The sequence below is a fragment of the Cyclopterus lumpus genome, chromosome 18, assembly GCF_009769545.1.
Source record: "Cyclopterus lumpus isolate fCycLum1 chromosome 18, fCycLum1.pri, whole genome shotgun sequence".
Classification (NCBI taxonomy): Eukaryota; Metazoa; Chordata; class Actinopteri; order Perciformes; family Cyclopteridae; genus Cyclopterus; species Cyclopterus lumpus.
In genome coordinates, this window is record NC_046983.1 from 13,973,683 (window position 1) to 14,000,742 (window position 27,060).

Genomic DNA, 27,060 nt, shown 5'->3' on the forward strand with positions numbered 1-27,060 from the left:
GACTGCTCGAGTGGAAAATCCTCCATGGAGTGAAACTCGGGAGCCGGTGGAGTCTCCACGGGAGGCTCCGCCGGTTCCCCCTCCCCGTCTGCAGTGTCGGACGACCTCGCGTCGCCGCTGAGCACCGCGCAGATATCGCATGTCCCTGTCGGCCGTGAACGCACCCCCGCAGCCTGTCCCATTAATTTATTAAACCCCGGACAATCTGTTCCCAAGATTAGGGGGTACGTAAGGTGGGAGCTAACCGCGACCTTCACATTATGCTTTTTCCCCCCGTATCTAATTTCCGCTGACACCATAGGATACTCGTGAACATCCCCATGCACACACCTTATTTTCACCCACAATGCCTCGACCAATGCCCCGGGCCGAACCAGGCTCTGGTGGATCATAGACTGTGTACAGCCCGAATCCACCATTGCCTGATGTGTACCCCCCTGGATTCTTACCGGAACGCGGTACGTCGCTCCCGGACCGAGGGAAGGGTGTTGGAGGGCCGGCAACCCGGATCACCTGGCCCACCTCCATCAGCAGACACTCTCTCCGGAGGTGCCCGGGCTGTCCGCACCTCCAACACTCCTGCCCTGGCGTTTGAGAACCCCCCTGTAGGTCAGGAAGAGTGCCGGTGTTGGCCGTGGTTGGTGGATCAGGGACCCGAGGGAGGGGTGCTGGCCTCGGCGCCAGCCGTGCCGGAAGCTGCAGAGGTAGCGTCCTCCGTGGGGCGGGTATAGGCCGGACCGTAGCCGCTGCACGACCACCGTCCCACTGCCCGGGGGAATAAACGGCCAGGTGATCCTCCGCCAAGGTGATGGTGCCCAGCCGCTCTATGACGGCTGTACGCACGTCCGCGTACACCTGCCTGTTTACCGGGGCAGCCCCAGAGCCGCTGTCTGTGCCTCCCCGGCCAGAAGAGGCAGGAGGCGGACCGCCCACTCTGCGAACGACTGTGCGTCATCCGCTGTGGTCATCCTGTGCAGGGTGAGCGCGGAGGGCCTTGCTGCCGGTGGAGCTGCAGCTGACCGGGCGGCGATCTGCTCCAGGGCGAAGGTCTGCCTCTCAGCCTGGTCCTGGAGAGCCCTCAGAAAAAGTCGGTTCATCTCCGCCTGCTCGTGCTGCATGGCTGCGACCCCAGCCAGCATCTGCCCCAGCGCCATGATCGGCTGGGTCGGCCCCTCGGCGTGCTGCTCCTGGTGCTCCATATGCCCATCCACGTTTGGCTCCACTGTAACAGGTTCTATGCTTTGGCAGGCACCAAAGAGGCAACACACACAATTGTGAGGGCAGTAACAGTTTTTATTTACTGATTCGTCACGCTTCTGGTAGCGACCGATCCGGGTCTCCGCTACCCGCTCTTCCTCCTCTCCAGCTACTCCTGTTTTTATATGGAACACAGAATATAATTGATCCCAGGTGAGGCTCATTTACACATCATGACACTGTTCCCTGAACCACACCCCCGCTCCACCCACTCTGCAGCTGAACCTAGCCACACCCCGCTGCCACAATGAATATGACAATGTATGAATGGAACTCCAATCCATGAAACAGAAGGAGGTAGAGAGGAGGGGGGGCGGGGCGCATCAGCAGGGCCAACGCGGGAGGCCGGCTCACCAGGCATCAGACACCTCCAGGTCCAATGGACCCTATGAGACGTGAAGTCACAACGACTCCGGGGAGGAAGCAGAGTTAATAAGGTACAATGGAGAGATGTAAATTCATCCATAAGGAGAGAGAGAAGAGGAGATAGGTGCTCAGTGTATCCTAAAACATCCCCCAGCAGCCTATAAGCCTATAGCAGCATATCAAGGGGCTCGACCAGGGCAAACCTGATTCAGCCCTAACTATAAGCACTATCAAACAGGAAAGTCTTAAGTCTATTCTTGAATGAGGTGACTGTGTCTGCCTCCCGGACTTAAAGTGGAAGCTGGTTCCATAAAAGAGGAGCTTGATAACTGAAGGCTCTTGCTCCCATCCTACTTTTTAGGACTCTAGGAACCACAAGTAGCCCCGCATTTAGTGAGCGCAGCTCTCTAGTGGGGGCAATATGGTACTACAAGCTCCTTAAGATATGATGGTGCATCACCAATCAAGGTTTTGTAGGTGAGGAGAAGAATTTTAAATGTGATTCTTGATTTTACAGGGAGCCAGTGCAGAGCAGCTAATACAGGAGTAATGTGATCTCTTTTCTTAGTTTTTGTGAGTACACGAGCTGCAGCATTCTGGATCAACTGGAGGGATTTAAGAGACTTATTAGAGCAGCCTGATAATAAGGAGTTGCAGTAATCTAGTCTGAAAGTAACAAATGCGTGAACCAGCTTTTCTGCATCTTTTTGAGACAAGATGTGCCTGATTTTTGAAATGTTACGTGGATTAAAAATGCAATCCTTGAGATTTGCTTAACGTGGGAGTTAAAGGACAAGTCTCCATCAAAGATAACGCCGAGATTCTTTACAGTGGTGTTGGATGCCAGGGAAATGCCATCTACAGAAACCACATCACCAGATAATTGATCTCTGAGGTGTTCAGGGCCCAGTAAAATAACTTCAGTTTTGTCTGAGTTTAACATCAGGAAGTTGCAGGTCATCCATGTTTTTATGTCTTTAAGACATTCTTGAATTTTAGCGAGCTGGTTGGTCTCCTCTGGTTTGATCGATAGATAATAATTGAGTATCGTCTGCATAGCACTGAAAGTTTATGCAGTGTTTCCTGATAATATTGCCCAAAGGAAGCATATATAAGGTACATAAAATAGGTCCAAGCACAGAACCTTGTGGAACTCCGTGATTAACGTTGGTGGTCATTGAGGCTTCATCGTTTACAAATACAAATTGAGATCGATCTGATAAATAGGATTTAAACCAACTTAGTGCGGTACCTGAAATGCCAATCGATTGATCCAGTCTCTGTAATAGGATGTCATGATCAACCAACACCTCTGGATTAAGAGTGGGCTTTTTCAGGAGAGGTTTAATTACAGCTACTTAGAAGGAATGTGGTATATGCCCTGTTAGCAAGGACACATTAACAATATCCAGCAGAGAGGTGCCAATTAAAGGCAACACGTCTTTAAGCAGCCTCGTTGGGATGGGGTCTAAGAGACAGGTAGACGGTTTAGAAGTAGAAACCGTTGAGGACAATTGGTCTAGGTTAATGGGAGAAAAGCTATCCAAATATACACCAGGGCATACAGCCGTTTCCAAGGCCACTCCTCTTGATGACAGATCGGCAGTAGTTGAAGGCAAGAGATCATCAATCTTGCCTCTAATAGTTAAAATCTTTTCATTGAAGAAGTTCATGAAGTCATTACTACTGAGGTCTATAGGAATACACGGCTCCACAGAGCTGTGACTCTCTGTCAGCCTGGCTACAGTGCTAAAGAGAACCCTGGGGTTGTTCTTATTTTTCTCTGTTACTGATGAGTAATAGGCTGCTCTGGCATTACGGAGAGCCTTTTTATATGTTTTAAGGCTGTCTCGCCAAACTAAGCGTGATTCTTCCAGATTGGTGGAACGCCATATGCTTTCGAGCTTTCGTGAAGTTTGCTTTAGGTCGCGGGTCTGAGGGTTATACCAGGGAGCAAACCTCCTTTGCCTCACTGTCTTTTTCTTCAGTGGGGCTATCGAGTCTAGTGTCATTCTCAGTGAGCCTGTAGCACTATCGACAATATGATCAATCTGGGACGGACTAAAGTTAGCACAGGAGTCCTCCGTCACATTGAGACGTGGTATTGAATCAAATGCAGAAGGAATCGCTTCTTTAAATTTAGCTACAGCACTTTCAGTTAGACATCTGGTGTAGAAACTTTTGACTAAGGGTGTGTACTCCGGGAGTATAAACTCAAAAGTTATGAGGTAATGGTCTGACAGAAGAGGGTTCTGTGGGAAGACCTCCAAATGCTCAATGTCAATGCCATATGCAAGAACAAGGTCGAGGGTGTGGCCAAAGCAGTGAGTGGGTTTCTGTACTCTCTGACAGAAGCCAATCGAGTCCAACAATGAGATAAATGCAGTACTAAGGCAATCATTATCAATATCCACATGAATATTAAAATCTTCTACAATAATAACCTTATCACTTTTAAGGACTAAACTTGATAAACACTGAAAATTCATATATAAATTCTGAATATGGACCTGGTGGCCGGTACAGTATAATAAATAGGATTGGCTGTAATGTTTTACAGGTTGGATGTGAAATACTAAGAACACAGCTTTCAAATGAGTTGTAGTTTAGTTTAAGTTTAGGATTCATTAATAGGCTTGAGTCAAAGATGGCTGCTACTCCACCTCCTCGGCCGGTGCCTCGGAATGTGAGTATTAATATGACTTGGAGGAGTTGATTCATTTAGGCTGACATATTCTTCATTGAACCCGTCGCCCTCTTGCTGTGAGGCGACAGTGCTAGCCACTACACCACCGTGCAGCGGTCGGAGCGGTCCTTCTGTGTGGAGTTTGCATGTTCTCCCCGTGGCAGCGTGGGTTCTCTCCGGGCTCTCCGGCTTCCTCCCACAGTCCAAAGACATGCTGCAGGTTAATTGATCTCTAAATTGCCCATAGGTGTGAATGTGAGAGTGAATGGTTGTATGTCCCTACATGTGCCCTCGATGGACTGGCGGCCTGTCCAGGGTGTCCCCTGCCTTCGCCCTATGTCAGCTGGGATAGGCTCCAGCGCCCCCGCGACCCTAATGAGGATAAGCGGTATTGAAAATGGATGGATGGATGGATATTCTTCATTGCTCAGCCAGGTTTCAGTACAACACAATAAATCAATGTGATTGTCTGATATTAAATCATTTACTAATACAGCTTTAGATGACAGATCTAATATTTAGGAGTCCACATTTAATTCTCTTGTTATGTTGCACTTTTGAAATAGTGATGTTAACCTGTATGAGGTTATTTTGTATGACTCCTCTTCTGGTTACTTTTGATTTAATTCATTTAAGTGGCCGTGGGACAGACACAGTCTCTATAGAGTTAAGGTTAAGGGTGGGTAACTGTTTGAATGGAAGTGCAGAGAAGGGTGGAAGACTACAACTCTGCTTCTGCTTCCTGATCTGAACTCTGGGTCATGGATTAAGTCCGCTAATTAACTTTGCCATGTTTGCAGAAATGAGACGCGCTCCATCCCAAGTGGGATGAATGCCGTCTCGACTCATCAGATCAGGCTTTCCCCAGAAAGTCTGCCAGTTATCTATGTCGCCCACATTGTTTGCTGGGCACCACCTGGACAACCAGCGGTTGAATGACGACATGCATGTCATCATTGATCAGATTGGGGAGAGGGCCAGAGAAAACTACGGTGTCCGACATTGTCTTGGCATAAGTACACACCGATTCCACATTAATTTTAGTGACCTCCGACCGCCGCAGTCAGGAGTCATTACCGCCGGCGTGTATTATAATCTTACTGTAACTACGCTCATCTTTAGCTAGCAGTTTTAAACAAGATTCAATGTCGCCCACTCTGGCCCCCGGGATGCATATGACTTTGGTCCCTGGCTTCCCTATCTTCACGTTTCTGACTATGGAGCTACCTATAACCAGAGTGGGTTTCTCAGCGGGTGCGTCACTGAGTGGGGAAAACTGGTTTGAAACGTGAAGAGGTTGGCGGTGCTCAGTGGGCTTCTGTTTAGACTTAAAACCCCTTCGAACAGTCACCCAGCCATCCGGCTGCTCGGGGGCTGCCGGGGGACAGCTAAAAGAGGCTAATGCTAAAGGCTCCGCGCCGGCTATGGGGGGAGGCGGGCTAACTAGCGTAACTGTCTGAGCTTCGATGGTGCGGAGCCGTGCATCTAACCCACTTAGAACTGCCTCCAACCTAGCAAATGAACTACACTTGTTGCATGTACCGTTATCATTAAGGGAGGCAGAGGAATAGCTATACATGAGACACTCTGAGCAAGAGGGAGCGGGAGGGGGAGAAGAAAACATCGCAAGCTGCTAAGCTGGCAACCGGAAGTGATGCAATACGTTAACCGGAAGAGAGAGAGCGATGCGTTCAGGAACCTCACGAGATTCCATCTCCCCATGCACCTTACTAACTCTGCTTCCTCCCCGGAGTCTTTGTGACTTCACCTCTCATAGGGTCCATTGGAACTGGCTGTGTCTGATGCCTCGTTCCTGGTGAGCAGACCTCCTGCCATGGTCTCTGCTGATGCACCCCGCCCCCCTCCTCTCTACCTCCTTCTGGTTTATGGATTGTGGCGGTCCATTCATACATTGTCATATTCATTGAATGTGTTTATGTAACTCTCTAATGCTGTTCATTCTGTACACATGACATCTATTGCGTCTGTCCATCTGGGGAGAGGGATTCTCCTCTGTTGCTCTCCTTTTTTTCCCCTGTGAAAGTTTTTTTTCTATTTCTTGGGGGTTTTTCAGGATCCGATGTGAGGTCCTGGGGCAGGGATATCGTATGTGTACAGATTGTAAAGCCCTCTGAGGCAAATTTGTATTTTGTGATATTGGGCTATACAAAATAAACTGAATTGAATAGTGTTGAAGTTATGAGCATTGAAAAACAAGACCCTAAGAGGTTAATTGGTCCATATCTCTTTAACACAATGAGATATCAAAACGCTTTTGATAACTGTAGGTGATATAGCTTCGATCACGATCGACAGAAAGTTTGTTATGAATCGTACCCAGTGTGGAGAAGTGCCCAATTATGTGTTTTTCATCAAATTCAAATTGGCGGAAAAAGTACGTGCACTGTAAAATGTAATAAGTTGACTTTACTTAAAAAACGTGAGGAAACCGATTCCCTCAACATTTCTAAGTAAAGTTGCTCAATAATTTTAAGTTCTTAAAACTGAAAAAAACTGAATTTAGGCAACTCATGTAATTGCAGTAAACATTAGTATAGTTAACTCAAAATTATTAATTAGTGTAACTTTAAAATGTAAATTCAGACAACTTAAAAATATGAGTGAAGTTAACTTAAAATCTTTAATCATGTTGACAATAGTCAGTTCAGATAACTTAAACATCCAAGTTATATTAAGTAAGCAGTACTAATAAGAAAGAGTTATCTTTACTAGTCCAAGCGTCCACATTACTAGGAAATAATGAGGAAACAGATTGCCTTAAAATTCTCAAGTAAGCTGAACTATTAATCTCAAGTAAGCTGAACTACAACTACTATAAGCTGTTGAAACAAAGATAGAGAACAGTTATAATGGAAGACAATGTTTATTTATAGGAAAAACAGGTATTTTTGAGTTTTTGTCCTCACACATTTTCTTAAGATCAAACAACGTGCTTAAAATGCTTGACGTGTTGCCAGATTCAGTTTTGGAACACAGACTATGATAAACACAGTTTTGGCATTAGCAAAATTCCACTACAGAAAACCCAGCATGTCACATACCATGCACAGATGGACAGAAGCAATAGATGTCATGTGTACAGATAAACAGCGTTAAAGAGTTACAACACATTCAATGACAGAATGTATGAACGAACCTCCACAATCCATATTGTAATAAGTCCGAAGAGTAGGCACATGGCATGTGGAAGACTGTCATGGTCACCCATCACTACTGTTCCGACCTAAACGATGGCAGTAGCTGTACTCCAGGTGCAGCGAGTGAGGAGAGGCCACAGTGTCTTCAGCATTCACGGTCAGGATCCCCATGGAGGTGTGGGACACATGTCCAGAAGGTCACCGGAGTCCTAACAACAGTATCAGCATAAAAAAACACAATTACATATCAAATGTCACTTTGCATTTCTATGCTAGAACACACAATGGTTATATTTGTGCCTCACAGCAAAACAAGGCTCCACAAAATCAACCAATCGAAGCATTGAAGAGACACAGACACTAAGACAAAGCTAAATTCTGATATTATTAGATAATCAAGTAAAAGAAGATGCTCCTCCAGAGTGAGAGCTTTGATTCATTCATTCATCATATAATTCACTGAATGGTTGCAAAAGCTAATAAAGAATATGGATTCTCACAAGGACTGGGGTATTTACATATAAGGATGATATTTGAATGGAACAACAATAATAGCACAAATGTAAATACAACATAATGTAGAAGAGCCTGAGAACAACAGGTTGATGCAGTGGCATCAAACACTAAGTGAAATAGAAATGACAGCTCGTTAGCCCTGATCAGGATCCTTTGCTGTGTTTCCGTAAGGTCAAGTCGCAGCTTCACGCCATCCAAAACTCAAATACAGGAGGCTGATCAGGTTTGCGGCCTACTGTTTTCAGCTGTCACACCTGCTATTGGCACTCTACTCCTGAACCTCCTGTTGCAGTAGAGCGAGCATGTTGCCCAAAAGCATAGGCAACAAACAAATGGTGATGATGTTACAAGGGAAAATCCTTTTTGTTGTTGTTTTTTTGTAACAGGAGATATTAGTAGAAGCCCTCTACTGTCATGCAGACATGTGAAGGTGTACAGATACCCGTTTGACTGTGATATGAGTTTTTTTTATTGTATTCTTGAAGGCATTTGGGTTTTGAATGGGGCGACTTGAGAGCTGCAACTGGACCCGACCGGAAAGACATGAGATACCACCAAAAAGGGCTCCAATAAGTGATTAGTGAATCAAGAGAGATAGATTGGGCAGTTAAATAATGTTGAGTAAAGTCTACTTACAAAGCCTGTCTTGAAGAAGTGTGCGTTCTCATCTCCAAGGATGACAGGAAGGCCACGGAGGACTGCTGTTCGCTTCCCAGTCACATCTGTACTCAAACAAATATCTCAAACACACAATTCCTAAGTGTTAAAGGACAATCAATTCACAGGTCTGCATGCAATGGCACTACTTTAGTAACCACATAACGAAAAATTACTTTGCTTGAGAAACTTACCCCTGGTGTGACTTGTGCAGATATTCATTAAGTTTCTGGCTGACACTTCCCTCCTTGGACTTGGACATCTCCAGGAAGAGAGGAGGAGTGCATTTGTCGAGTTCTTTGAAGAACTCTGCTTGCAGATTTTTGCTTGATAAACGACAGAACTCAGCCAGAATATAAAGGAAAGAGTATGATAATTTAAGATTTAGTCACATTACCTACACAATAACAAACGTAGAGTACCGCTTGCTGTTGGGACACGGTGCCACTCACTGAGGCCGAGAGGTCCGCCGTCATACGGTTGTCGTTGAATTACTCCTCGTTCAACTTAACCTAACATTACATGTCATCTTCATTCAATGACAGTAACGTTGTGCGACTCCCGTAATGGTGCGTTCAGGGAACACGAGTGACACAGCCACGGTTATTAATACCACTAACATTCTGTCTGCCATTAAAAAAATGCTTAACGTGACGTTATATGTTAAGTACGTTACTTTTAAATTGGTAAACGGATAAACTTGTTTAGAATTGTGACTCGTTTCCAGACGAGTTCCCTTCCATCGTTAGCCCATGTAGCTACACGACAATAAAAAAAGACATGCGTACCGAATTCAAGAGTGGCCCTGAAAGATTGACAATTATCAATGCACCCGCTAATAAGCACGCTAAGTTTGGTGAAACAAGTTGTGGTTATATTTACACTAAAGCTCTTCTGGGGTTACACACGGTGGACTTGACGGGCTAGCTAGCTTAAACGCGAGTTAACGTTAGCTTTCGAAATAGAAGAAGCAAAGTTAACATCCAACCAATAATTAACATATGAAGAATATGGCGACGAGATGACGTTTGCTAAATAGATGAACAGCAGCGTTTAATTATCAAGCGGAAACTTACCTTAAGATAACTTGACACAATGGCGCTTTCTTCCCGCTTCGTCATTCCGCCTCACAAAGAACGTCTTCAGTGGTCAACTGCGCATGCGTATTCGAGTCGAACGTTGCCGAGTGCGGCCGAATTTCTCCGAACTTTTCAAATGGGTCCTCCTCACTCGTTTTTTTTTAAGTAAAGGTTACTTAAGATGATAAGTTTAATAACTTTACTCACCAGAAAGTGTTCTTTACCAAGTTTCTTTAAGTATGGTCAACAAATTAAGCAGACATGAGTTAAGCTCACTATTTTTTTTAAGTAAGGTCAGCAATTACATTTTACAGTGTGGAGCATAGGGGTATGAGAGGCTTTTTTGTAGAGCAGGTGGAGATTGACATGTGTGAAAAAATTCAAGTCAATCGGACATTCTGGGTGAGGGGCGTCGCCGGTCCAACTCCAACTTTAAACCCAAATTTGACGTCTATATCAGATGGCTATTTTTACCAATCCTGACAAACTTGTCAAATTTGGTGAGTTTTGGAGCATGGCAAATACCCCAAAAATGCTCCCAATGTTCAAAAATCTGCCATACAAATACAAATCTGAGTAAATACGATAGGGTCCTCTCGGACAGGCCAGTCACTCGGACCCTAATAAATATAAGAGGTTGAGCCCTGTGCTTTTGCCCTGTGTGTTCGTAAATAGCCTATAACCAATACTTCGTACAATTCTGTTAACATCACCCTGAATAGCTACGATAGCTGGTTGTTTGAGATGTTAATAAATCCAATGAACAGGCTTTAAAGCACACAGCCAATGGATGTATTTTAAGATAATAAAAGTGATGAATTACATCCAATATATCCATTGTTACAGCCGCATATAGCTAGTAGGAAACCGTTAGAACTTGATTGGGCAATTAGTGAATTTGCGTGAGAATGCACCACTTGTCCCCATATTTCTTTACTGATTTAGTGTGGCATCCCATTAGTTAATCATCTTTGGTATTACTTACCATTTGTTTGAGGCCAAAGGAGGAGGCGTCTAACCTTGTCCTCTATTAATAGACTAAATGGTGTCAACTGTGACATCAGGGGGAGTAGATTATCGGAAGGTACTGATTTAGGTTTAATCTGATGTGTTAGCATGTGTGCAATGTAAATATGATGCAAGACTATTTAAAAGTGTTCTACCTAAAGTTAAGGTTTGTGGCTAAGCATATTTAAGGGAATGGGTTTTTACATGTGGGCTGCACGGTGGTGTAGTGGCTAGCACTGTCGCCTCACAGCAAGAGGGCCGCGGGTTCGATTCCCAGTCGGAGCGGTCCTTCTGTGTGGAGTTTGCATGTTCTCCCCGTGGCAGCGTGGGTTCTCTCCGGGCTCTCTGGCTTCCTCCCACAGTCCAAAGACATGCTGCAGGTTAATTGATCTGCCCATAGGTGTGAATGTGAGAGTGAATGGTTGTATGTCCCTACATGTGCCCTCGATGGACTGGCGGCCTGTCCAGGGTGTCCCCTGCCTTCGCCCTATGTCATCTGGGATAGGCTCCAGCGCCCCCGCGACCCTAATGAGGATAAGCGGTATTGAAAATGGATGGATGGATGGATGGGTTTTTACATGCACTCATGGTGCAAAGTAGATTACTCCTGCTGATTGGAGGCTGCATTTAACCTTATGCCTTTGGCTGTTACAGGGGAAAGACAGGAACATTACTGTGTAGCTGTGTGCACGTGAGGTTATGTTAATCTAGGTTACCTTTATTCAGTTAATTTAAACATGTTGTTTGTATTGTTTGGTTCACATGTAGCAGAGCTGTTTTGTAAATAAACACCTATGGTTTCCTACAAAATATCTTGTGACTGCTTGCTACCACTTTTCAAAACCACTATGGTCAGACTTCAGGCTGTTTGGGACATAATGATGAACATCATAGCATATGAGGGTGATTTAAAAAAGTTTGGCCCGGAAAAAAACAATCTGCTTTATGACTCCTCTTTATACTGACTCATTGGCGTTTTCAGTTAAATGGTGGTGATGGTGGCAGAACCCAACTATGTGCAAGTTCGCCCTTCACTACAAAACATTTTTTCACATTTAATCTAATATTGTAATCCTTAATGTTGAAGTGATTCAAAAATGTCATTCCCAACAACTGCTTTGTTATAGTTGTGCATATGAAAAAGATGAATTTGAAACTAGTCTCACACACGATCACATAAAAACCAGGCGCATGCATGTGATTATGACTGCAAAAAACAGTATCTGCGAGTAAAAGAAAATCATCCTTACAAGGGATAATTTTTGCTCCGTGCATGCGCTCAAATGTGGTCCTACGAGCACAAGGCTTTCACGAGCATTAGCTTGACCCTCACTTGCTCATTTGTTAAGCAGATTTTTGATACTTTGGAGGCTGAAATTAAATTGGCAGTGGCCGATATCTTTGCTCCTCAGATTGAGCTCTAAAAGAACTGAACATCAAGCCCTCACTACTCAGCACCAAAGGGATACCAAAAACAGCTTTACTTGCGTAAACAGTATGCAAAGAATGCAGAAAGACCTAATTAAAACTATTGAGGGAAAAATTTATTGAGGAATTGGATGATGGTGTCAGTGTAACGGAGTGTAATTTCTACATCTGGTCATTACAATTAAATGAAAATCTCCAGTGTTAATTAAGCGCCCAAGAAGCATCCGAATGAGATGCCTGAACCATCTCAGCTGACTGGCCACGAGGCGGACGGAAGTGCGCCTGTAAAAAATTCTCCAATATAGCTAGCTAAACATTAACATGATACCATCTTTATTGAAAGGATGCGCTGTTGATGACCATTCTACCATGTTACTCCATAGAGTGCAGTAATATTTTAAATATGCAGATGGAGTATTTTATATAGTCTACTTTGAGTTACATGATTGTTATCATAAAATGAAAAATATTTTTTTAAAGACTAACAGAAATCTGTATGAATATATTTGTTGTATTTCTCCGGAATTTAAACCCACTATCCAATCATTGTACCACTGTATCAGTGTATGTAAAAAAAGGTTCTAGAGTTTCAAAAATGTAAACACACGGGTAATCCTAAAAGCAACAGAGGATTTGCCACTAGACAGAGCCTGCACTGTTGTCCACAAGAGACCATTCTAACCTGACCATCTCACAGAGGTAACAAATGCATGCATAAATGCATATGTACATACACAATTTCTTAACTAATGTTGAGTATGATAAGTTAACAAAAGAGCTGCTCCGAATAAACAAAACTAAAGATTGGTTGGCTTGTCAATAATATTTCCTTCTGTTATGTATTTTTTTTACTGACGGGTCATTAATTAGTTTGTCAGTCTCCCCAACTTATGAAAATAATGAGCTCCCTGGTTGAGGAGGTGCCAAAATACAGATGGTGGTAATGAGTTCCCAGTTCTTGGACGTGTGAAAAGTCTGACATCTGCCTGTATCCCCAACAGGCCATCATTCACACTTCTAATTTGGGTTTATGTTACAATAATAATTACTCTAGACAAAGTAAAATAACTTTTTATTGTAATATGATATTTTCCACAAGTAAAACACAACTTTAGATTGTAAAAAACGTAGTGGCATGATGCCACATTGTGGAGCCACACCTGGCCTTTTCTCCGTGTGGCATGCACGTTCTCTGCATATTTGATTGTACTTTTTCGGAAAAAAATAGACATATGAACTAGGTTACTTAAGGTCATACAATTTTATGCACACACAATTTATTGGCATAATGCATTTGTACACTCGTCAGCCAACTGATTTACCACCTGCTGTGCTTCCATCGAAACCAAACACTGTAGATCAAGAGCTAAATCTGAACAGCAAAGGCTAGTACAGTGGTTCCAAAAAAAATATGTATGCATTGAATGTGCCATTACCACCAGCAACATCACCAAAAAGGCATGAGCAACATTTTCTCTCTTGGAATGCACGATGGCGCCATGCCAGCCGCTGCCTGTCGCAGTAGCTCCGTGTGTGTTGTATGTGTTTTAATTTGTTTCACTTTTTTCTTTTACGTTTGGTTTAAATTACGGTCGGGAAACGGCGCCAGGCCTGACATCCTGGAGGAGCTGCGGAGAAGAGCTTGGGGCTGCAGGTCGGGTGCCAAGCGGAGAGCTTAGGCGAGGAAATGCAAACCCTCGGTACCGGCGACTATAACGGGGAACGAGGTCTTTGGCGAATAAGACGGACAAGCTTGGCGCGCTGGTTAAGACTAAAAGAGACTTCCGTATGTGTAGCCTCATGTGTTTCACAGAGACATGGCTGCACGCGGACTTTCCAGATCACAGTGTGTCGCTGCCCGGCTTCAGGACTGTTCAGGCGGACAGAGACGCTATACAGAGCGGTAAGAGGAGAGCTGGCGGCATTGCTGTGTATGAGAGGTCGTGCAATCCCGAGCATGTGTGTGTGTGAAGGAGCGCTTCTGTAGCCTGAACATTGAACTCCTTGGGGATGCGTCCGTATTATTTGCAAAGGGAGTTCACGTCCGCCATTGTTGTCGCCGTTTACGTGCCTCCAGCTGACGCCGAGGAAGCAGTGGACACATTATCCAATCTACTGTGTCTGGACTGCTGAGTCAACATCCTGGTGCATTTTTGGCAATCAATAGGGTTGCACGGTGTACCAATACTAAAAAGTACGTTCAAAACGATACGGTTTTGCATATTTTTAGTATCGATACTTTATTAAAATAGCGCGCAATCAGAGCGCACTCACTGGTCTGTTCTTTTAATGCTGCCCAGCGCGTTGACTGCAAGGGGGCGAACTGCGCAGCGCTCACACACTAACAGGCAGCGCTCTGCTGGGGAGACAACATGGCGTCAAGTGCCGGAGCATTGGTCGACCGCCCTCGGCTTTTTGTAAAAAAAGATGCCAGAAGTGAAATCTTGAAATACTTTGGCTACATTGCAGACAATGTTTCAAAGCCACTCAGATCAGGGAGGCAACACGTCAAACATGGCAAAGCACCTTTCAGACCGACACCCCGAACTTTTCAAAGAGTTCAAAGAACGTCACAGGTAATCAAATGTGATTATGAGCATGGTGCACACCTTAACCTTACCCATATACAGCCTAACACGAGTAGCCATAGCCTAGTTTAACGACCAGCCTATATGATCTTGAGGTCACAATGCACACAAGTGTACTAAATGAAACACAATTGATGCAAAATGGCTACATGCTGGTGGAGCCTGAGGGTGGATCTCTTTTTTTTTTTTTTGTGAAGGAAAAATAATTAAAGCTGCGAGCAATGATAAACGGGTCCTCGCTCACCTGCGCCAGTCGGGGGCGCCGGCGGGACGCCGACTTGCTCTGCCGAGAACGCGGGGCCGCCGGTCGGACGTTTTACCATTTATCACGTAACGCTGATTTTCTTTCGCCAGTAGGTGGCGCTTCGACTATGTGAAAATAAGCTTGTCGATATCCTCAGGCCGTGACTTGTAACAAGCACGACGAGTTTGCGGCAGATTCGAGCAAATCCAGTTGAGCCAGTAATTGGCGCTTTGAGAATGTGAACAAATACATGCACCATGTGTCTCTATGTGAAGTGTAGACCATGTTGTGTAATTTTCATGTGAATCTGATGCATTTTTAGGCTTTTTTGTTTTGGCCAGTAGGGGGCGCTTTGAGAATGTGAACAGATACATGCATTGTGTGGCTACGTGAAGTGTAGACAACGTCATGTAAATTAAAAGGTAAAAAAAAGTGATGACATTTTTTTTGCCCTGGCCTGGATTTGAACACACAACTCCCACACTCAAGGCAAGTGTTTATCTCACTGGAACACCGGTTTATTGAAATATTCTGAGCGGAACTCGTATAACTATAAGATATTAGTGTCCAAAACTTGTCATTTTATTTTTTTAGTAGGTGTTCCAATGACAATTTCGAATGTTTCTTCTTGGAAATGTGTTCAGGGCTTGACTGGCATCATTCAATTCAATTCAATTCAGTTTATTTTGTATAGCCCAATATCACAAATTACAAATTTGCCTCAGAGGGCTTTACAATCTGTACACATACAACATCCCTGTCCCAGGACCTCACATCGAATCAGGAAAAACTCCCCAAAAATAACCTTTCACAGGGAAAAAAGGGAAGAAACCTTCAGGAGAGCAACAGAGGAGGATCCCTCTCCCCGGATGGACAGAAGCAATAGATGTCATGTGTACAGAATGAACAGCATTTACAAAGTTACATAAACACATTACATGAATATGACAATGTATGAATGGAACTCCAATCCATGAAACGAAGGAGGTAGAGAGGAGGGGGCGGGGCATCAGCAGGGCCAAGGTGGGAGGCCGGCTCACCAGGCATCAGACACCTCCAGGTCCAATGGACCCTATGAGACGTGAAGTCACAACGACTCCGTTAATAATAAGGTGCAATGGAGAAATGTAAATGTATCCATGCATGATTATTTTTGGAAAGATTAGTTTAGTTTAGCAACAGTCTCTAGCATAACAATACACAGAAAGTGGGATTTTATTTGAATTTTTTTAACGATAAGTGAGAGCTGGTGAAAACCCAGTTTTTTTTCAGAATAATCATCTTCAAGGCCTTCTGATTATCCTGGAAATAAGATTGAAGTCAATCGGATATTTTTTGTGGGAGATAACGTTAAATGTATAACGGCGAAAAGTGCCAAAAACGGGCAACCGTGGTGAATTATTGTAGCGCCCCCTAGTGTTTTTCACCAAATTCAAAATGGCGGAAAATCTAAGTAGGCGGACCTTAGGGGTCTGAGAGGCTTTTTTGTAGAGCAGGTGGATATGGACATGTGTGAAGAATTTCAAGTCAATCGGGCATTCTGGGTGAGGGGCGTCGGTGGTCAAAATTTGAGGGGGCGCTAGAGAGCAACAAAAAACATTTTTGGTTAGTTTTCCTAATTATACCATGAATTAAGATAAAATATGAACTACAATTGCTCATACATATGAAAGGAACTATGTAACCATCTTGTCAGATATGGACAAAAGGCCTACATAGCTGTGTATAAGCAATGCTATGATAGCACCATGTAATTTTCAGTAATATCTTGCTGGAGGCTAATACTAATATTAATGCCATTTGTGTTGAAAAAGCTGGGCAGGAACAAGCTTGTAAAAAGGGAACCATACAGATGTTTTATTTATTACTATTATAGATAAATATACCAGTATCATATCGTATTTGTGGTATCGTATCGAATTCTGGTATTGTATCGTAAGTATCGAGTATCGTGATATTTATGGCAGGTATCGTATCGAAGTTATAATTTTGGTATCGTGACAACCCTAGACTCTAACCACACCAGCATGTTGACTGCCCCACATGGAACAATAAAACTCTGGACTTACTGTATGCAAATGAAAGGATGCATATAGTGCAACTGCCCTTCCCCGCCTTGGTAGGTCTGATCACGACCTGGTCCTGTTGACACACAGATATATTCCTCTGGTGCAGAGACTGCTTGTGACCACCATGACTGTTAGAAGGTGGTCTCGGGGGGCTAATGATGCCCTGCAGGGCTGCTTTGAGTCAATGGACTGGGATGTGCTGTGTGGATCACATGGGGAGGACATCAACAGCATGACGGACTGCATCACAGAATACATCAAATTCTGTGTACACACCACCATACCATCCCAGACTGTACGCTGCTTTCCTAACCAGTGAACTGAAAGCACTTATTAATAATAAGAAAGCAGCTTTCAGGTCTGGGGAAAGGGAGGAGCTCAGGAGAGTCCAGCGTGACCTTAAATTGAAGCTGGATAATGGATAACCCGGACCACCTTCTCGACCACCTACTGCAGGGACAGCGGAGCACGTTCTCTAACAGACTGCTTCAGTTCTGCTTCACAAAGACAGATACAGGAGAACATTCCTGCTGTTAGACTTTATAATAAATCACCTCTGGACAGATCCTCCTGAAATGAACCTTGCACCGCTGTCACTTTATACTTTAGATACACTGTATACGCTTTCATTTTTATTTTATTTTTACATTTACTTTTATTATTTAAATTCTTAAATGTAATATACTCTGCTATTTTATTGTATTGTATATTTGTAGAAAATGTTTTGCTGCTGCTTCAAGAAATTTGCCTTTCGGGATGAATAAAGTTAAATCTAATCTAATCGAGTCATTAGGGAGTCTGACTGGTGACCAAAAGTGGTTTGGAAAGAAGCACTGATCAATAAAATAAATATGTCCCTACCTCAAGGGAGTTCAAGTATCTCGGCGTCTTGTTCATGAGTGAGGGTAAGATGAAGCGGGAGATGGACAGGTGGTTCGGTGCGGCTGCAGCAGTAAAACTGGCGCTGCACCGGACCGTCTTGGAGGAGAGGGAGCAGAGCTAGAAGGCGAAGCTCTCAATTTATTGGTCTGTCTATGACCCTCACCTATGGTCACGAACTCTGAGTCGTGACTGAAAGAACGAGTTTGCGGATAAAAGCGGCGGAAATGAGTTTCCTCTGGAGGGTGGCCGGCAGTGGCGGCCGGCCAATAGAGGGCCACAGGGCCTGGCCCCCACCTTGAGCAAAAAACAAAAGTATACAAAAAATATAATAATATTTATAAATTATACAAATTGTCACTATTTGTGTTTTAGAAATATAGAATATACCCAGAAATATTTGTAAAATAGGATATCTGCGGAAAAAATATATACTTTTCCTGCACGTCCTCTCCGCCTGTCTGCATGTCTCAGCTGCGCTGGAGCCGAATCGTTTTGGCCCACAAGAGACGGGTCTAAGAAGCAGTTTAGCCTATTACTGATTAAAGATATAAATGAGAGATACACAATTTAGCCAATCAGGGTCTTAAAATAGATTCAGCTTTGGGCCAAAGTCGTCTGGCCCAAAAACTGCGCGTTCTCATCATGCGTTTTTTTTAACGACATGACAACGGCCAGCAAGAGCATGAGCACTTCTCTTCCAAGAAGACCCGACCCGCTAAAATCTCTCCTCCAAGACCCGTTTGAGAGAAGAACTTTTGCGGAGAAACTACAGGTAAAACATTTGGGCCCAGATCAACCTCACAAGAAGTCAACAGACTGGCTGAAAAGGAAGCAGCACATGAAGCTTCTGTAGAGACTGGTACACCCTGAAGGTTTGGCGAGCTGGATGCTATCGTGATAATGCCGTATTTAGCTTTATAAATCAACGGGGACAGATCCAGCATGGACAGATACAGGAGTAGGGGACATGAAGCACTTGTGATATTGTAGGAAACCATAGGTGTTTATTTACACAACAGCTCTGCTACACGTGAACCAAACAATACAAATAAAAAGTTTAACTGAACCCCATGATGTCACAGTTGACACCATTTAGTCTATAAATAGAGGACATGGTTGGACGCCTCCTCCTTTGGCCTCTGAAACACATGGTAATTAAGTAACAACAAAGATGATTAACTAATTTGATGCCACACTGAATCAGCAAAGATATATGGGGACAAATGGTGCATTCTCACTCACTCTCACAAATTCACTAATAGCCCAATCAAGTTCTAACGGTTTCCTACTAGTTATATGTGGCGGTAACAAATAATTAATAATAATAATCAATGTAACATATATTAGATGTAATTCATCACTTATATTATCTTAAAATATATCCATTGGCTGTGTGCTTTAAAGCCTGTTAGGTGCATTTTTTAACATCTCAAACAACCAGCTGTTGTAGCTATTCAGGGTGGCGTTAACAGAATTGTACGTAGTATTGGTTATAGGCTTTTTTACGAACACACAGGGCAAAAGCACAGGGCTCAACCTCTTATATTATTAGGGTGCGAGTGACTGGCGAAGTCAGTCCGAGAGGAGTCCCTATTGTATATGCTCAGATTTGTATTATTCAGATTTAGATTTTTGAACATTGGGAGCATTCTTGGAGTACTTGCCATGCTCGAAAACTCACCCAATGTGATAGATGTCAAATTTGGGTTTTAAAAAAATTGCTCACTAGCGCCCCCTCGAAGTTGGACCGGCGATGCCCTTCACCCAAAATGTCCGATTGACTTTTCACACGTGTCAATCTCCACCTGCTCTACAAAAAAGCCTCTCAGACCCCCTAAGCTCCGCCTACTTTTTCCACCAATTTGAATTTGGTGAAAAACACATAATTGGGCACTTCTCCTCCACGCTGGGTCTGATTCGTAACAAACTTTCTGTCGATTGTGATCGAAGCTCTATCACCTACATTTAGCAAAACCTTTTTGATATCTCATTGTGTTAAGGAGATATGGACCAATGAACCTCTTAGGGTCTTGTTTTTCAATGCTCATAACTTCAACACTATTGGGACTAATCACTCAAAACTTGCATTATGTGCAAATTGCATCCTGTAACATTCACAAAAAATCTTGTGTGATTTAAATAGTAGAGGGCGCTACAACAATTTGCCCAATTTGGGCGTTTGTCCTTTGTTCTGTTTACACTTTTACACAAAATGTATCCGATCAACTTCAATTTTGATTAAGAATGATCTAAAGACCTTAAAGATGAATAGTTATCATAATGGTGAGTTTGCACCGAAAAACCTTGACGTGGACCTGAATACACACCCACTTTGTGCGATGTGTTATGTTATAGAAAGTGGCTTAACATCATCCAATGACAAAATAATCATGCATGATGCTGGTCCAGTCCTGAGCACATACACATGAAGAAACCTTCGAATGTGTCATAGGTACACCTACTGGAAAAGAAAATTACTTTTAAAATTATTTAGACAGCAGATTCTGTGGCTCCCTTGGATAAGAGTCAGCTTTTCGGCACAAGGCCCAGGTTTGAAGCCCAGGTTTGAGACCCAGCCAGGACACATGTTTTTGCATCACTTTTCTTTACATTTAATTTACATGACGTGGTCTAGATTTTATGTTGTCACAGCGCCACCTACTGGCTACACTGTACTTCCTCGAATCTGCCTCAAACTTGTCATGCTTGATAAAAGTCACGGCCTGAGGATATCGGGAACCGTATTTTTATTCAGTCAAAGCACCACCTACTGGCCAAAGCAAATCAGCCTAAAGCACCTCGGATTCACATGTAATTTACATGACGTGGTCTACACTTCATGTAGAGACCCATGATGCATGTATATGTTCACATTGTCACAGCGCCACCTACAGGCTCCACTGGACTTCCTTGAATCTGCTCCAAACTTGTCATGCTTGATAAAAGTCCGTCCATTGTTTCTCCCCGCCTCCCCTGGACTTCAGTCGGGGAACGTAACTATTAGGGGCTCGTCCTAACTTGATGGACCAGGTTTTGATTTGTGTTGTGAAGTTGGCTTTGCTACTGACATGTGGCGCATTGGTTACAGTCTTAAAGGTAAGTGAATTGCTTTTCTGTCCCTGGTAGGTGAGAGCGGATTCTCTTTGGAGTTCGTTTGGGTGGTTTGGTGGTGACGAAAGTGGTTGGAGCAGTTGCCTCGGGGGCTTGTCTGAGGCTGCGGGTGGGTTGCCAGTTCATGGTTGATCTCCTGGGCCTCTGGGTTTTAGTGCGCAAGTACCCACCACGCTGTTCATTCTGTACACATGACATCTATTGCATTTGTCCATCCGGGGAGAGGGATCCTCCTCTGATGCTCTCCTGAAGGTTTCTTCCCTTTTTTCCCTCTGAAAGCTTATTTTTGGGGAGTTATTCGTGATCCGATGTAATGTCCTGGGACAGGGATGTCGTATGTATACAGATTGTAAAGCCATCTGAGGCAAATTTGTAATTTGTGATATTGGGCTATACAAAATAAACTGAATTGAATTTGTAGTTCTGCTAAAAGCTGCTTATAGCTAGTGTTAGAAAGTTAAACTGCGTATAGTTCTCTCTTTAACATTAATTTATGTTGCTGTGAAAACATCTTCAAAAAACTGGATTTATTCCATTTTCTCACCAGTGCTACATTTTACAAGAGAACACATGAACTCATCATGATAACACACTGTACTATTATGACAACAGCCTATAAGCCTATAGCAGCATATCAAGGGGCTGGACCAGGGCAAACCTGATTCAGCCCTAACTATAAGCACTATTAAAGAGGAAAGTCTTAAGTCTATTCTTAAATGAAGTGACTGTCCGGACTGAAAGTGGAAGCTGGTTCCATAAAAGAGGCAACCGAAATGCAGAAACTGAGGTGGTGACGATGGTGTGTTCACTCAATTAAAAAACAAAAAAAAGGTCAATTGTGTTTTAGAAAAGTAGCTGTGTTTGTGATGTGACATTGTTTGTCAATCATTTAGCTCTCGAGACATGTGATTCACTGCCGTGTCAGCCGTGCACTACTTCCTGTCATCTTTGCTCGTTGGGACAACGCTGACGCAGAGTGGGTTAGAGGAAGCTTCGCAGTTAATGGGAAATATGGTCAGAAATATGTATTCACTTGTCAGTAGTCACTACATTTGTGAACTGTATTTGTATCATTTCCACTCATGTTGCGAAAAGAAATTGGAATTTTGCATTAATATCGTAGAGATTTGGAAAAGTGACCCTCCGCGGCAGTATAAAGCCACCTCTTCATTACACACCACAGAAGGGACCTTACAATGATGGGAGCTCGTGTGGAATTCTGTTTATAGGAAATGACGAAACAACAAATTATTCTTTACAGACATCCAAGCTCAAGTACAGTGAATGTTCCCAAACATCTTAACACAGCGGTGTGAATGGAGCCCGACAGTAGTGAGGACCAAGAGGAATGTAATCTCAGTGTATTCTGTCAATCATACAGCCAGTGGGCCCACGTGGAAGATATGCTGGCCATGTTCCGTTCACAGCTGGCCCTAAAGTCAAGTGTTTGTCCAGCAGGTACAACTAGTTCAAGTTGAAGACTCCTCTCTGAGAACATCTAAACATTGGCTGTGGAAAGAAAAGTGTTGCTCCTGCGATTGAAGTTCAGCAACTGCCCTCTACCTACTCGCGCTTCTTCTTGTGCTGCGGGGGACTGTTCCAGTAGTAGAGGACCTGCAGGGCGATGACGCCGTTGCAGGTCGACGCTATGACGAAGGTGAGGGCCATCAGAGAGTCTCCAGTTTCCTGTAAGAAGGCGAGATGGCTCAAAACTATTTACTCGTGCCACGCACACTGATCATTAAAAAAGTGTTTTTTTGTTGTTTTTTTTCTCTCTCTCTCTCAGACAGACAGACACCTCACCTGTAGGGAGGTGAAGATACGAGCGAGGGATCCAGCAAACAGCAGGAAGACGGAGACAGCAGACAGCTGACCAGTGTGCCCATTACGGTAGTTAGAGGCCGCCTGGATCAGCTGAGACCAACGCACACACACCCCGTCAGTCTCTCCTGAGTGTCTGCGTGTGTCTTATATTATACATGTCCTTTACAATTTTGATAAGTTTGCAAAATTCATAATTCGACAGAAGAGCACAGCACTGACGAGCAGACTGAAATCCCACGCCAAATTATGAGATGAAAAATAGAATATTACTATATTATATTATAAATGTATTACGACTTGTGTGGCCTACCCTGCCGACGATGATGGCTGGCATGGTAGAGGCCTGTAAGGAGGTCACCACTGACATGGGAGTGACAGGAGACAGCAGGAGGGCCAGCAGGCCAAAGTACACAACCAGGAACAGGAGACCTGGGAGAGAGGAGACAAATGCAGGTGCTGGGGGCCTCGAGGACTCAGGGCCTCAAGGACTCAACAGCTTTTTACGATGTACATTTCTTCTTACTTTAACATGATGGGCGAAATATTTAGTTTTTGCAATTGTTTTGTTGACTTTAATGAAATGCATCCCCAGGCTGAAGGCATTTAAAACTTTTTTTAAATGCACCTGTCTTGTCTGGTATTGTCATCTCTGATCATACAGGTAGTTGTTTATGTACTTATATGTGCAACAACAAACAGGCGGGACCAGGCGGTGACCTCTGCGCTGGCTCTAAACATGAAGCTGAGCGATCGCTGCATGCAGTCGTACCTCGGCTGGTTCTTCCTCCATAGTGCTGAATGAGGAAGCCGATGGTGACGGTCTGCAGCATGAGGAACAGAACCTCGCCCCAGGCACTGAGGAAACCGCCACACTGTTACTCTATTTCTGACTTAACATATTGCACAAACATCAAAATACAGTGCAGTGGTTCGGTCGGTGGTTACAATAGCGGGACTGTAGAAGTCAGAGTGCTACATGTAAATCTCTACTTTGTGATTTGAATTTGGTCCCAACCTGAAGGGGAACTTGTTGGAGATACTGTAGACCATTGTTGCCGTGATGGCCAGCATCTCCAGCAGCACGGTGTTGAAGCTCAGGCCCTCAGCGCTCTTCGCTCCCATCAGCTTGAAGATCTGAGGCAGCTTCACTGTGAACAAGGAGGGAGGAGACGTGAAGGAAACAGAGCAGGGACAACATTCAGGATCATTCAGATAATCGCAACGGAAGAACCCATGAAAATACTGACAGATAAATACAAATACAAGCGCACAGGCTGAATATTGGCCGTGTTTCCAGAGTTGTATTATTTTGTTAATAAGGGGCTTATTATGACAGAGTCTTTCTCTCGGAGAGTTGAATATGTTGCCTGCCAATATATAAACAAGTCATGATACTTTCTCATCTCGTCATTTTAATAAATAATATACAATATTGTTGAAGGCTTCAAATAGACCATACGATCGGTGGTGCATTTCAAGTTTAGACTCAAACATAATCCGTTGTCCAACTGGATTCTGAATCATACAGAGGCAAGCCGTTTACCCATCACTGATCCCAGGATGATGCCGATCCCCAGACCTTTGCTCAGGACAACCTTCAGACATGGTACTGCAACCAAATATGAAGAAGAAAAATGTAATGAATGTCACATACACACACACACAGTTCAAGAAGCAATGCGATGAAGTAGTACATCCCAATTCAATGCATACTGACAGTACGTACTTTGTAAGGGTAGACGCAGTATGCACTAAAAGTAAAAAGTATGCGATTTCATCTTTAGAATTATTCCGTAATTTGCTGTAATATAATACATTACAGCAAATTACCTATGTTTCCGTTTCATTAGTATTATTGAAAGATACGCCCTATTTGCTCGCAGAGCGGAGCGACACACTGAGCTGACAGAGGTGTGACGTTACTAGCAGAAGGTGCAGTTTTCTCTGATATTTTCTTCACAGTGAATGCATGTCGTCAATATCTCAGGTCTGTTCCCAGTGCACATAAACCATACAGGCATAAACGTTTCTATATATTAGTCACAAATAAAAAAGGGTTATGTCGTGTTTTATAGCGTAATTAATAGCGAATAACTAAATCTGTCAGCTGCCAACGTTACGACATCACAGCTGGTTTACGACGTTACTCTTTGAGCAATGCATCTCGCAGGTGTCTTTTCGGCCGCTGAGCGACTGAAAATCAACTAAAAACGAGCCACTTACCATCCAGGAAGTTGAAATTTAGAAAGAACTCGTCGTAACATGATTCTGGCATAAAATATGTCAGCAAAAGCCCTTTAAAGGGATCCATAAAGGCCGATCCCTCGACCAAAACATCTTCTTCCGCCATTGTGGAGATAGATGTAACGTTGCCGTTCAAATGTGCAACACTAAAGGAGCTCCGCCAGTTTGCATTACAATTACAATACAAAGGTTCCGCTGCAATTTACTCTAAAAATGTGCTTCCGGATTACTAGTTAGAAATTACTCTTAACAATGTACTGAGTAATGTAACTACTGCTGTATGTAATTACTTTATCAAAGAGATGTAATGTATTATATTGTATTACTTTTTGATTGCTCTTCTTACACATATTTTAAACTGGCCAATAAAGACAATAAAAACTTCAGCATAAACCGGGCAGTGTAAACCTCAAAACATCACTCTTAAGTTTTTCAATGAAACATGAGTTAGGATTGGAAAAGAGCAACAACGTTATATTCATATAAGCTTTTTTTTATGGGTGATATAACCACTCAGCAATCAGCAACATTGTGATTAATAACTGTATTTTGATTACATTGTTTTCCTCAATACCTGTAATATACTACACGTATTATTCTTATAAATTATGTAACTTCGTTGAATGCAACCAGTAACTTACCAACACTGTTAACAAGCAAATTGTATTATTATTATTATTATTATTATTTTGAAACCAAAAACGATGAAACAAAAGTTTTGTTTCATCGTTATCGGTTTCAAAATAATAATAATAATATTATGTCCGCTCTGTGATACAACGAGGACCTCTCCAGGTGTAGCCCTCGTAGTTTTAGCAAATGCATTTACATCTGAGAATGAACGGAAGGTGTGAAGGTGTTTCTTTTAAACAAAATGGATGAAAAAACAGTATTTGATCTCATTCTGATTTAATGTGCAGCCATTCACAAGTGATGAAATAAGGTTTAAAGTAGTTTGGTTATCCAACATTCTTATTTTACGATCAACTTCTACGATCTTGTCATTTGTTAAAGGAGGCTATGATTGAAGAGAACATGCATATCTTCATCATGTAATCCTACATTTTTCTGTCTTATACTGACATCTCTGCTGGTATGATTTTAAGGACTGTGTCTGCATCCAGGTGGCCAAACACGGGGACAACACCGCACCTGAAGGTATCAGAGAAAGTATAAATGTGAACCCTTCGATCGACATCGTAAAAAGACACCTGCCCCTCCCCCACGTCCACATACACCCCGATCAGTCGGGGCACGGCCGCCCTCTGCAGCTTGGTGGGCTCCTCGGTGCAGGCCCACAAACAGGAGGAGCTCTTCCACAGGGTCCAGTATCCTCTCCCCGGTGACATGTGGGACCTTCGCTTCCAGGGAGCAGACTCTGACATCACACCTATTCTCCAGCCACCGTTGGTGGACACCTCCACCTCCCAGTAGTGTCTCCCCGCGGTGATGATGGCGTAGCCCAGCACGTAGGGCCACTCGGCCAAGGGTTCCTCCGAGGGGGCAGCGGAGCGCACCGCTGACTCCCGGACCTGCAGGCGGTCTGAGGACACAGCCAGCCGGGAAGAGCTGGTGCTGGCGTCCAACTGGACCGACACTGGGATTCAAACAGTACTGTTAGTGGGGACGGCGCTGGAAGTTTGATTATTTTCTGTTTTGCAGTAACTCATAAGTTATGAAATAAAGATTACCTGAGGCACTCCGAATCCACTGCCACACTGAAAGACAATATTGTTTCATAAGTATGCAGCATTTAATGCTGCGTACTTAATGCATCCCTTAATGCTTTACAATCTGTACATATACGACATCTCTGGGACAGGGATGTCGTATATGATTGTAAAGCCCTCTGAGGAAAATTTGTAATTTGTGATATTGGGCTATATAAACTGAATTGAATTGAATTGTAAAAACAGTATTTATATGTATATCAATATTTATAT

At 43.4% G+C, this 27,060-nt stretch overlaps 1 protein-coding gene across 1 annotated transcript; it reads right to left on the bottom strand.

The window, feature by feature from the left end:
- Positions 1-22,256: 22,256 nt before the first annotated feature.
- On the bottom strand, positions 22,257-25,259 carry mpdu1b (mannose-P-dolichol utilization defect 1b). The gene is made up of 7 exons (XM_034557124.1): positions 25,097-25,259; positions 24,417-24,482; positions 23,889-24,021; positions 23,643-23,728; positions 23,184-23,302; positions 22,853-22,963; positions 22,257-22,735 (listed from the first exon to the last, which is right to left on the bottom strand). Exons 1-7 carry the CDS (start codon positions 25,221-25,223, stop codon positions 22,613-22,615), a joined length of 765 nt encoding a protein of 254 aa, XP_034413015.1. The 5' UTR covers positions 25,224-25,259; the 3' UTR covers positions 22,257-22,612.
- Between the last annotated feature and the right edge of the window lie 1,801 nt (positions 25,260-27,060).

Bases quoted from the DNA above. Each gene is read 5' to 3' on its own strand.
- mpdu1b (XM_034557124.1), bottom strand. From the start codon at position 25,223: ATGGCGGAAGAAGATGTTTTGGTCGAGGGATCGGCCTTTATGGATCCC. The intron at 24,483-25,096 runs GTAAGTGGCTCG...ATTTGGTTGCAG, and splicing joins AAATTTCAACTTCCTGGATG to TACCATGTCTGAAGGTTGTC. The intron at 23,729-23,888 runs GTTGGGACCAAA...CGGTTTCCTCAG, and splicing joins TCCAACAAGTTCCCCTTCAG to TGCCTGGGGCGAGGTTCTGT.